Source organism: Pelmatolapia mariae, linkage group LG17, assembly GCF_036321145.2.
Source record: "Pelmatolapia mariae isolate MD_Pm_ZW linkage group LG17, Pm_UMD_F_2, whole genome shotgun sequence".
Lineage (NCBI taxonomy): Eukaryota > Metazoa > Chordata > Actinopteri > Cichliformes > Cichlidae > Pelmatolapia > Pelmatolapia mariae.
Genome location: NC_086242.1, coordinates 19,045,510 through 19,059,168, shown reverse-complemented (window position 1 = coordinate 19,059,168; position 13,659 = coordinate 19,045,510). Strand labels below are relative to the sequence as shown.

The following is a 13,659-nucleotide window of genomic DNA, read 5'->3' as shown; positions in this document are numbered from 1 at the left end:
TATTCTTTATATTACTGCTGAGTATTTTCCAAATATACTGCGAGTTTTTAAATGGATTTCTGACTTTCCAGGGAGCCATTAGATTCAGTTCATTTCACTATGGAGTAAAAAAAATCAGCTCACAGAGACTTAAAACTCACTAAGGATAGGTAATCCATCACAGCGAACATTTCATCACCTTCTATCTTTGTTGTTTTCTGCTTTATTATAAAGAGAAATAACTGCCTTTTTTTTTAAAGAAAAAGAGAGAAATCACATTTTCATCTCTACACAACATTTATCCTTCTTTATTGTTTGCCTGCTACAATGTATTTTTGCCTTCTCGGTTCATGAATGCAGTGGATTGTGATTCTGGAGTACCCTTCAATGCAGCGGTGACCGCACTTACAGCAGCACCTGCTGACGCATTATGGATCCTATAAATGTTTATGAGATGTGCTATTATTAGGGTCTTTGTTGGACAACCAGTCATTAACACCTGTAGTTCATAAATGTAATATTTACTGCAACAGTAAGCATTATCTCTGATTATAACTCCGATCATAAAGCATTACAGGTGCATTAGAAATCTTTATGAGCTTAAAATGATTCAAACGGATAAAAACTTGCACCGGCTCGTCCACCCCCACCCTCCGACCTCCCTCCATCTTGTAAGAAATGGGAGGGCGCTGATGGTTTTCGGGGCAAGATATTCATTCTTTTCCTGTTAACTAGGCCTCAGATGAGAAATAGGTAATGCTATTTTAAGATTGGCCCTTATTTAAACCTTCTTCTGCCCTCCCTCTCCCCTCTCTTGATCTGTCGTTCTGTCGCCGAAGGGTTTAGTTTAATGACCCTCTTTGGCCATAGATCTGAGGCACGTCACATCTCTGCCTTTTAATTTCCCCTTTCTCTCTTTTCCTTTACTTCTCTGTCTCTCTCTCTCAACCCACGACCTCATCTCATCTACCTTCTGTCCTTCTGCGGTCCCCCCCTTCCCCCCTTTTCACAACACCACTCCAGTGTTGATGCAGCCAGTGCTTGGCCTTAAGCCTGGAGATGGCATGCTTCATTGCAGATGAGGCCAAAGGAAGGCGAAGGAGTGAGGGGGAAAAGGAAAAGGAGAGGAGATGATGAAAAGATGTATTACAGTACCTTTGTATCGGTCCAGAGAGGTCACTGGCGTCCTGCCTGCAAGACAAAGAGAAAAGATTGTTGAACAGCTGTAAAGAGAATAAAAATTATTTACCTAATGATTTGTAAAAAGACAAATCGAATATAATTTGTGTCCAAACAGAGATGCTGACAAATGTAAGCGTCTATTCCCTCAAACTAAAAGCCTTTTTTCTCTCATTTTAAGTTGCCAGCATGATAAGAAATTTCTACCAAGATATTTAACAGCAGGCACTGAGCGTTTAATTCAGGGCACCCTTCAGTCAGTATTTTTCTCGGCAGCTGCTCGCTGGACTCCAGGGCTGCCCAGAATTTCTAGGCACAACCGGCAGATTTCTGGAGTTCGTATCTCTGCTATTTGCCGATGAGGTCCTGGTGGCTTCATCAAGCGGTGACCTCCAACTATCACAGAGGCCCACTGCAGTCAAGCATAAAGCGGATGGTAGGAGAATTAGCACCTTAAATTCTGAGGCTACGGTTCTCAACCGGGGGGAAAAAAGAACTGATTGCCCTCAAATTCGGAGAGTAGAGCAGGAGTTGCAAAGCTTGAAGGTGAGGCTTTTGATTTTCTGACTGAGCTAAATTCCCTTCATCACCTATGGCCACGAACTGTGTGCTGTCGCCAAAAGAATACGACTCCAGGTACAAGCGTGAAAAAATGAACTTTGTTCTGGGCTTTCTGGGCATGGTTCGTTAGCAAACGTTCACAAGAGGACCCGGAGACTGGCGGGTGGGCAGAGAAACAAGGAAGTTTAATAAAGATTTAGAGTTCAACAAAGGGTGCTACACAGTGTAACAGGTGAACCCGACAGGTGAGTTAACTTACACTGATGAAGACAGAAAAACGGAACAAGAACGGGGAAATGAAACACACAAAAGCACGCTCAAATAAAAGAAGAAACAAATCAGACAAAAACAGTCAGGTAAAGAGCGGGGGACTACAGAAGGCAGGGAAATTGAAAACTACTACTGTGGAGGTTTGGAGTTATGACTGGAATGCCTGATGATCTTCTCCACAGCAGGTGACTCGACGTTTAGGGAAACACCTGAGCAGACCCAGGACACGCTACAAAGAATTTCCCTCCAGTGATTGCTTGAGAGAGGGAAACACAAGCAGTTTTGACTTAACTGCAGAGAACTAGAAGCACATTAACAGTAGAAAAATGTATACATTGATGCAGGATAGAATCTTAATAGAGCTACATATAAACATCATATCAGTGCACATCTCCAGTATGCTTTACAGCTCCAACCCGTTTCCAGTCATGAAACAATTTCCCACTATAGAGTAACCCCCTCCCTATAACTTCAAAATAAAATTATCCAACAAACATTAAGATTTACTGTGAGAGACGTTTCTGTGTGCTCAAACAGTTACTGCATCTCTTGCAGCACACAGCGGCATCCAGCAAAGGTTATCATCTCACTTGGGTTTTCCGTAAATGTTCCCAGGCTGCGGTTGCATCATTTGTAGGTGATTTCCTGTTAAGTTCTACCTGTTTTCAAAGCAAATACATGCGACTGCAGCTTTAAGCTACTTTTTAACCCTGGAGCTAAAACAGTCCGTCACCAATGAAGGCAGCGTTTCTGGAAACCACTTAAGATACTGGCAAACAAAATCCACAACGAAGCACACCCCCACTGAGCCATCTAAATAGTAAATTGGTCTAGTCTGTCCTTGGGAACAGCAGAGAAACTTGCTCGTTCCACTGGGTTTTCTCCATAATTCCCTGCTGCTTCCTCTTTTTCTCTCCTTCCCTTTTTGTTTTATCCCTTCCTCCAATTCTCTGTTCCTCTTCCACTGCATGTAAATAAATTGGTCCCCAGGCCCCACCACTAGACACTGTATGCATGTGTGTGTGTGTGTGTGTGTGAGCGAGCCAGCATTACACTCAGTGCAATACAGACACGCACAAGCAGACACAAGCAACCCTCCAGAGCTCAGACGCACCGAATTAGTCCGGGTTTTATGTCACAGAGGTAAATAAAATAATAATGAATTAACAATGCTATCATTAATAAACTTTGTGTGTGTGTGTGTGTGTGTGTGTGTGTGTGTGTGTGTGTGTGGAGGTGGGAGGTGAGAGCAAGTGTGTTATGATGAAATGCTGGGGAAAAAACTCCTCCTCAACACAGTGGCCAATCACCGCTATCACTACTCTTTGCATTTCAAAGACGCACTCTTGTCCGTTTCATCTCCACAGAACCACAAAACGCTCATCTGTTATCCTGCTACACACACACACACACACACACACACACACACACACACACACACACACACACACACACACACACACACGATAGCCACCTCCGCTTCAGTCCATTTTCCCAGTGCCATGAATTATGAAAAAGGGTAAATGGAACATCAGATACACACAGCCTGCACTTACAAGTACACACACCGCATACACACAGATGCAAATAAGACACAACTAAACTACTACGCACAAAACTCGACCAGGGCTCTCATATTTTGAAATCTACATACATATATAACCTCCAAACGTTTACACTCCATGGTTCTTATTACTTATTAACTCGCATATTACAGCTCGATGTTAAAACATGCTTTGCAACTTAGACATTACAGAAAAAGTCAGCCAGTTATAAAGACTCTAATTAAACTTAATTACAGTAAGTTCAATTAGAGTATGATGACACTAAAAGCACAGTCAAGCAACTAAGAGTTCCTCTCACTTAGTCCATATCCAGCTGGGAAGCAAAAGCCAAAACAGGATAAAGCAGACGGGTCTTGCATGCTTTAATTATAAGACTCGTGCTTAAACTTCATTGACACTCAGTATGTGTCTAGAAAAGTTTAAGAAACCTTTATCAGGGTTTCTGCATCAATAAGAGGTGGTCTAGTCTTTATTTGAGTCTCAGTTTTATAAGAACACAATCTAGATGGAATTAATAACACATAATAGTGGTACTTCTTACATCTATATCGAATTCATTGAGCAATTAATCACAGAGCTAGCTGGAAAAAGTACGTGAACTCTAATCTAGTAACTCCTCCATCCTCCTCCATCTGATGTTGCCTTTAGTTGCCTATACCGGCCAGTAATTTTTTTTTTCAGATACGCGAAACATAAACAGATTTTTCTGACTTTTTTTCTACTACTAGTTACTTAATACCATTTACATTCTGAGACTTTGCTTGGGTCAGCTAATTAATCTGTAGCTTCCCAACGTGTCACCAACAGGAAAGTTGCAGAGTGCCCTCTGGTGGACAAACTATGCAACGTCAAGACACCGTCAATGCTAGTAAATGGCGATAAGCCAAACACAGACATCCACAGATTGGCAAATAGCTAATATGTGGCTCAATTGTTCAGTGGCTGCAAGGCATCCAGGATCTGAGACACCGAAGCAGCCCTAAACCATGATGCATCCTCTACTATGCTTCAAATCTGTGAAAAACATTGACATTGTTGCAGGCTTCCACCTCCATGTATCTCTATTATGTTTCTTCTGAGATCCTATGTAAGTTATTATTAAACCACCATTTCCAGTAACCACCTTTTAAGAAAGTTACTTTACTTTCAAGTTTGGACTGTGTATGATTACTACAGCTTTTTGTTTGTTACTAGAGTTCTGTCATTTGGACTTAGTATTATAGTTATTCCCTCTGAAAGCGAAATGCCCTCTCTTTTGAGACATTTCCTTGAAACAAATATCGTACACTGATTATGATTAAGTCCTTGCCAATTTCATCAGGATGGAATTAAAACACAAAAAATCCACAGGTGTTAGAACTGGTGGATATAGAAGCTTTATATTTCTGACTTCAGTGTTTAGTGTTTCAAGGTGTTTCTGAAAGTTCTTTTCTAGTGTACTGTATATTTTGCTGAGCACTCATTAGCCTTGTTTTTGCAATGATGCTCCAGGGTCGACTGCTAACTAAGTGTGGTCTCTGTTGAGACTGTGGAGATAAAAACTTTGAGGACAGTCTGTCAAACAGGAACAGCGTGACTTCAAGCTATCTACTGGCAACGTGAAGAAGTCGGGGACAGGAAACAACATTTAGTATCCCTTGGCTGAATTATTCACATTTGTTAATGTTGAAATTTCAGATTACTACTTGAAAGCTTTTCAAAATTCTTACTACAAGAGTGTTATTTCAGCATAAGTGGTCATTTTAGGCCTGGATAGTATTTTAACCTTTCATCGTTTTCCAGCACACTGACTGACTCACACCAGAATTTTATTAGCTGCCCCATTACAGAGCTATTGATAGAATAGCTCTCTAAAATCTCTCTGCAGAAAACAAACACAACAAGAAGCTTTAGGCTTGATTTTTTTGGAAACGCTTGTGCCCTTTGCTGGTCTACATAAGTCAACCTGACAAAATTTGGGTCAGAATTGATCACTGGGATGGAAACAGATGGGAAAACAGTGTCCAGGTGGAAAAAAGCCAGACTCATGCTTAATGACAGACAGCTTTTTGGCAATGTATGTGAACCCACGCACAAACTCCTGCAGACCTCACGCAGCTGCGGGCCTGGCAGAGACATAAAACAAAGCTGAAAACTTGAGGGGCTTCCTGGGCATCAGCGGACAAGGCGACGCAAAGACAGAGCAGGTGGCAAGACCTGGCACGTGCCATGGGATACTGGGAGACACTGTGATTACCAGAAGATGTGATGCACACATAGCGCACACCGCTACACACTGCTTCTGCATTAGTGCTGTGTGAAGAGAGACAGTATGAGCCATTTAACAAACCTATTGAACAGCATCAAACATTCAGTATTTCTCAAACAGCCACACAGTAAAATACAGCCTGATTCAGAAGTACTTGCAAACTCATTCTAAGTCCAAGGCAGCATCTTGAAATGCATTCAGTTGAAAGCCCCCAAAATACTTAAGCCACAGTCATACAAATCACAGAATGACCATTGCGAGGGCACCCATTGTGCTCCAATGTGAACTTTTTGGCAGTTCCCTCAACATGTCTGGCATGTTGAGGGTGGGTCTGACTTAGAAGCTCTGGTTACTACCAGAGCTTCTAATGATTGGTAGCGACTTGCCAATCATAAATGCCTCTTTGCAACTAGTACCTACTTGACTCGACTCTACTCAGTTTGGGTCGTTTTCACCTTAATGTGGGTGGGGTCATTATAGCAACATTGCCAAAAGTCCCGTAACGTAATTTGTATGCGAAAGAAACACAACACAATAACGGATGATATGCATGCTGCTCAGTCTACACCTTTTCGTCAGACTCGGGGACTGCCAGACTCATTTTCGTCATTGCCGGGTTTCAAAAATGGCAGTTTCGATTTTTGTTAAGAAGTCACTCTCATGAGTCATCGAGTGATGCCACTGACTGGCCAATTGCTGGCAGTGCAGTCTGTTGACACTGACTCAGCTTGCTTTGAACTCCGGCAGAGCAGGTGCTAAAAAACAGTACCCAGTACCAGGTACAACCTGGTACCAGTGGAAAGAGTGGAAAGAGGTAAAAGTAGCCCATAACTAAAGCACACCCGGTTCTAAATGTAATCCTAATGTTCAAAGCCAACACATATTGTGTTAAATAACACTCTAAAGCACACACAGAGGCCTTAAACTCACCAGGAAAGTTAATTTTCTCATAGACTTCTACACAATCTGACTTCTACTGCCAACCAAAGGAGTCTCACCCTACTGGCCGCTGGAAAGAATGCAGCTATGTGGCATTTGTGCATTGACTTTACTTCTTAGGCCCCACAGTCACGTCTATATTTTATGGAGACTCAATAAAAATAAATCCAGCCATTTAAAAAGCTAAAACAAGAGAATAGTTGGCATTTCAGCTTGATAGATTTTTAAAAAAATCTTTAATCTATTATCAGATTTGTTGTCAGTTACCTTTGCGCTGACTGTCTCATTAGCAGTTGTAAGACTACAGTAAATCAATTTGATATTTGCTTGTTCTAAAAGCCCCAGGAGGATCTCTAGCTGTCTCTTGTTTTTCTCCCCTGCTTCATCCTCCTCTCAGCAGCCCATCTGTGTCATCCTAACACTTTCCGTTTTAACGCTTCTCTCCTTCTCACCTGCCATCGTGCATTTCACATATACCCGCTTCACAAGCTGTACCCACAATCCCCAGCCAATCAACACACCCCTAACACACATCTTTAAACACTGATAAATGCATTCCCACACTTGACTTTCACACTTTCCTAAGGCTTCCCACTTTATTCGTCATCTTAATCTTATCTCCATCGCCGGTGTGTGTGTGTAAGTGTTGAAGTGTGTGTTGCGTCTGTTTCTAAGTCAGCCATTGTCACTCTGAAAAACAGTGCCAGGTCTTAAGATGATGTCAGATACAGGCTGCTGGCCTGTCTCCAGATGGATCTTAACTCTCCCACTGGAGGATGAGCCGGGTAGATGGCCGTGCCAAAGTGCCAAAGGGGGAAGGGGACTGGATGGCATCAAGACCTGAGCAACACCAATGAAATGCTGTTTCATTAATCATAGTCTGACTGACGCTGCATTCAGGTGTGTCCAGAATAGCACAAATAAAGGGTTAATAAAAACACTGATCCTGATTCTAGTGTCTTATTGTGTGTGGAACTGTTTAAAACAATGCATTTTGAGTTGATCAAGAAATATTCCCCTCAAAACTGTAAAGCTGAATGGTTTCTTCCTTTTAACGACACTTGAATTAAAAGGCTTCAAAGCAAGAAGTACTGCGTCCAAAGAAACTACTCCTCCTTCTTAATCCAGTCCTCTGTTGTCCATCTGTACCCCCAGTATGTTCCAAGAAAATCATATTTCTGGCTAAACATACCGCTTCTGATTCATGCTATCACACTCCTAAAAATCCCTGAAATGCTGGAAGAAGCATAGCATTCAACCATATTTTGGCAAAACTAATCTGTTTGAAGATTTTGAGCATGTGGACGGACAATGTAGATGCTGGCTGAACAGCAGGAGTGGTTTGAGAAGGTCTGTGAATATTTCATTACAATATTTTACCATAAAAAAAACACAATCCATAGTCAAAACTGGAACTGACCGATGACACCATTCCAGCAATGAATGGAAATGATAAATCTTTTAGAATCACCAAAATAAAAGGATGGGACATTTGATAGTTCCAAAAGCATACTTTTTATACTATGGTCTGGGTAAACTAATTTAAAGATTTGAATGAAAATGCACAGTTAAAGTCAAAAGATATTCCAGGAAATGTCTGATCATCCTGACAGATTTGGGGCAATACATCACCATAACACAGATTTATGTACTGAAAAACAAGGTTATGCCCTGAACCCCTGACAATAAAACTAGTTATGTGTGGTTACTGTAACATAAAAAGAATGCTTTTATTTCTCACATTTGACAGAAAAATCTTTACCACGTGCATTTCCTTTAAAGCTTTAAAGGGTAGTGAGATAAACTGTATTTATCTTCTTTAATATACATCTAAAGAGATGAATAGCTCATGGATTCAACACAAACAGTCTCATATATGTAATGTGCTGTTTGTTAAAGAAATTATAATACCCTGTTATACCTCAGTACATCACCAGAAGGGTTCTCTGTCGTTCCCAGTCCTCCCTACAACACCTGTTCTGGCTCTATATAAGGTGGGGGAGCTTCTTATGAGAAAAAGTTCAACACTAAGGTCATGGTCCTGAAGAAGCTGAGAGCAGAGGCTGGCAGATTAAGAGGACATAAGGTACTGCAGCAGGAACTGTTGGGACAAGACCTGGCAGTACAGAGTCATGAGAAAGTGGTGTACATGGGGGCAGTCGGCACGCTAAGCTTAAGGCCAGCATGATGATGTCAGCTATTCTTTCAGTTTTATTGGCCAATTTCAGACACAGGACAGTAAATAAGCACATGGCCCGTAAACATACACATAAAAGACATGAGGAACTTTTTTCCAAATGAACTTTGTTCCCCTGTTGAGGAAGAGCAGAGGATGTAGATACTGCCAGGCTTGGTGATAACAAAGTAGACATGCTAGTATTTGATTCGATCGTAGAACTCTCAATGGAAAGTGTTTATAGAGATTTGAATTTCAGGAGCTGGACTACACCCAACAGACTTCCCTTTCAGTCATACGCCTATAAATGCCTACTTGCACCACACACCCATTCGTTCTCCTTTCTGTGCCCCACTTCCAGCCTCTCTCAAAGGTTTTAAGGGACTCTGCCGCCTCTCAGCGAGGCCTTTCCCAAATCTCAGTCTATGGCCTAGCTTCTTGCTTCATTATCAATAAACGTTAGTCATTTGCATTTAGGGTTGGGGACCTTAGTTTCACTTTTCAGACCCGGAAGCAACATCCACCTTTCATACAGGATATGAGAGAAATGTTTTGCAAACTCATTTAGCCTTTTTACCAGCTGCTGACAGTAAAAATTGCCGGTTTCTACTGTTTGAATGATTAGCTGCATTCTGCAACCTTCAACTTGCCCAACAGAATTTACCAGAATCCTGCAATTACCACTTGTAGCCACAGGGGCTGCTGTTGCCACTGCTGAGCAGCAAATGCTGCACATTTTTGATTTAGCACATCATAATGGAGCTCTGGCATATAAAGGCGAAACCTAAAACACAATGATCATTAATTCGGTGTGTAAACTATAAAAGATGAATGCTCTAGCAAACATTATTTTACAGTTTAGTTCTGTTACTCTACGGTGTAGCGCTGGAATTGCTGGAAAATTGCAATTACACTGTAACATACTGCAGTAAAACAGTGCACGTGTGTGCTGTTACAAAGGGTTTGAAACAAGTGCCCCAAGAGACTTCATTTACTGTGTGTGTGTGCACCTGTATTTATGAGTGTGTGTTGACAGGACTGCATGCGCTCATGCATGCACGTGTGACATATTGAGGACATTTAAATGCAGCGAGAGAAACGACCTGAGTGGTAAAGGGTGAACAAAGGGAGAAGTGGCAGTAGTGTGTTAGGCCTCATTTACCTTGTGATAGTCAAAGGGTATGCAGGCAGGCTGGTTGTGGCACACACACATACACACACACTTGCTGTATGTTAGTGTGTTGCCGCCTCAAACTGTACAGCAACTAAGGAGACTAAACTCAGTGAAGGAGAGGCTTCTGAATCATCCATCACGCTTCTGGGAGACAAGAGAAGACCTCCCCTCTTTTTGTCTCTCCCTCCTCCTCTTTAATAATAATCCCTCCACCGCACCCCACCTCTTCCCCCCACCCCCTCTCCATCTCTTTCCCCATTTAATAACAGCACAAGAGATCAGCTCCATTAGCCCGGACCTCCTCACACATGCAAATGAAGCCGGCGTTATGGAGGCATGCGTCACGCATTACTGATGCCACACTCCCCGACCCCATCACTCCTCACAACAGAATAAAGGCTGCATACATGTGTGTGTGTGCTTGTGTGTGTGTCTCAGTGAGAGTGAGTGACTGAAAAAAAAAGAGAGCGAGTGAGGGGGTGCATGTGTGTTACAACAGTGGTTAAATTGAGATGCATTAAGGTTTTGATTGGGGCGACGGACACAATGTTAGTGTGTGTGGAGTCGAGCGCAAGGCCATTACCAGGTGGCCAGATGATAAGATGGTGCAAAGTGAACGTGGAAGGACGAAGGTTCCAGGAAATGGGATAGAGGGGGGGAATTAGATGTGAGGAGGAGGCCTATATGAAGAACATTCAGTATAACAGCTGATTAAATCTACGTTTCCTTACTCAAAGCTTATATTTTTCATTAATTTAAAACATTTCACAGGTCTTCACTTCTATAGGTTGCTCTCGGGTTTTTATAAATACAACCATCTCACACCACTCCACACGGAGGGCATTTCAGCAAAGTTTTTCAGTGATCTGGCTCACACTCATCCACGTTAATCAGCACAACTGTAACTGCTAACCTAACAGCTTTCACACCACACAAGCCATGAGCACTTAGCAGCAACTTAAAAGAGCTATTTTTAGGCTCCGTGCTATTTCACTTTGTTTTACACATGTAGCTGCAGTCGTGATGAATCCTACTGAGCTCACAACGTGGGTGACCTTTGCTCATCACGCTAATGCAGCACTCACCGCTGATACACTTCCGAAGGTGCCGCTTTCACTACATCTTCAGTGCCAAGATGGGATTTTTGGACACACTTCTAGTTAATGAACCCAGTGACACAAGTTAACCAGGATTTCCACCACTGTATTAGAAACTGGGCAGCTCACCGATTCTAGTAACCGGAAAACCAGATGTTTTCAGGCATGAGCTACAACCATCGCTCGTTTTTGTGCCTAATTAAGATAAGATAGCTAATTTAAAGTTTTTACACACAGAAAAAACGATCAGCTGATTTATTAGATTTATAAATGACTTTTAAAAAATGTAAAAAGAACCAAAGAAGCAAATGATACACTTTAATACTGTTTGACCTGTTCAGCTGGTATCCATTTACATTCACTAATTAGGTTATGCAAAATCATTCATGGCTGTATGCCTACTAGATTAACCGTGATTCGGTGCTCTCCCACAGGCACAACCTACATTATTTTCTCCTTAAGCTGAAAGTGGGAAATAAACTCCCAGGTCTCTCTCTCTCTGCCTCTCTCACTCACCACACCAACAGGAGCATGTCTGTACAGAAGAAGAAGCAGAAGCAGAAGCAGAAGCAGAAGAAGAAGAAGCAGAAGAAGAAGAAGGAGGAGGAAGTTGCATCTATGGATAGAAAATGCTAACTTTAACTCAATCCAGGTTTTGTGTTTGCGTGAGATGTTACAATATGATTAGGTCACATTAAAAAAAATTCTAGATGTTGTCTCCTAACAACCAATACTAACTTATACTTGACAGAATTTTCCAGCATTTTCATGTTGATATAATTAATCTGTAGATGTGTAGGCAGATGTGAGCCTGCCATGTGAAATATGTTACACATCAAAGCACATGACAAGTATTTCACATTTTGTCATAATTATACTTGTTTTGGGTGTAACACACTAACAAGGTTAGGAGTTACTGTAATTTAATTACATGTACAATTAACATTACAGAGCAACCTGAAAGTATAATGAGTAGTGTGACACATTTCTTTCAGCGCGGAGTAATTAAGAAACGTGATGCATTCTTTTAAAAAAGTAATAACAAGCCATGTGTGATACATTACTCAGTAACAACCCTAATGCTGCTTACAAAGCAGGTTAGGTCTTTATATATAATTATCCACTACAGAAAAGTCATGGCGTAAAGTTTTTTAAGTGATTTAATGTTTATTATCATTTTTATACGGCTTGCCGTCACGTCAAGAAAACAGGTTACACTAATGGTGGTTAAATGGGTAGTTAACCATTTCTTTGAACGATTTTGAAGAAATTGCGTTCTTAGTTCTTGAAAATCCCTGCAGAGGCACTTGAGGTGTAACATCAACCAACTGATGTGAGGTCTGAGTGGATGCATCAGTGCAGAGCTACACATTTGAGGAGCTTGAGGTAGCGAAACGAAATGGACACAAATATTTTTGAATGGAAGGTTATTTAAGAAAGTGCTACAAATGCTCTCCATTTATTGCAAGTCTCTGGTGTTCACTAAAAAAATATAAGCGTTGACAGAGAGCATAATAAGGAACCTCAATCACGTCTTGCTACCTTGTTAGCCTTGACGGATATCCAACATAATTGAGCTGAAACGATGGTTTGTCATAATTGGAAATAATTAAAGGCTACTTTAGTGGCAATGCTGTATTACCTGAAGCTTTCATTAACAGCTTCAATACTAAGACCTTGCTTTTGTCCACTTGAGAAAGTGAAATCAGTCACTTATGGTCTTTCAAAACTACCGATTCGATGAATAAACTTCACTCTCCTAAACAATCATTCCTGGCAGTTGGTTGGCTGTTACTTAGCGCCAAGGCCCCGGTGACAAGGTGCCTCATAAAAGGCCACCATATCAGATCTATTGCTGTCCATGTGAATGTGGACCGATAAAAGAAGACGGGGAATAAATCAATATCACGAATGCCAGTTCATCAGATTGGAGGGTAGCTCAGACGGTGAAATGTCAAACACTAATCTCTTTAATAGTCTGATATTACATTTTAATCCCAGTCTGATTCCTTCACTCTTTCGTTCGGGCTGTCTGTCGATGCCTGCGAAGGAGGAAGGTGAGAGAGACAGTAAACAGAGAAAGAGAGGTATCAAAACAGAGTTGAAATTGGGTGGATTAAAAAGACGGAAAGAGCAGATTCCAGACAGAGAGAAGAAAGGAAAAGAAAAACAGCAGAGGACGGGAAATGGTCGGTTTATGGAGCGCTGTGGCACGCTGCCACTTCAGGTCTGAATTTACAGTGTGGGGCGATGGACTGTGAGAGACGGAGAGGCAATAAAGCGATGTCGATGAGAACTGAGGACAAATTGATATGATCATAACATGTCACATTAAAGACAGGCCTGCCATCCATCAATATGATAAAAGGCCTCCTTCATTCTAACACTAACACCACAGCCATTGATCTCAATGCTTCACTTAGCCAACCACTAACCATTTATGATAACTATCATTATGCAGTTACGAGGAT

General features: G+C 41.5%; 1 protein-coding gene across 1 annotated transcript in view; it reads right to left on the bottom strand.

The window, feature by feature from the left end:
- celf2 (cugbp, Elav-like family member 2) overlaps positions 1-13,659 on the bottom strand; it is a 237,880-nt gene that overhangs the window by 189,469 nt on the left and 34,752 nt on the right. The window contains exon 2 of the mRNA XM_063460420.1: positions 1,135-1,170. Coding sequence (XP_063316490.1) covers positions 1,135-1,170 — 36 coding nt within the window. The remainder of the gene's footprint in view (positions 1-1,134; positions 1,171-13,659) is intronic.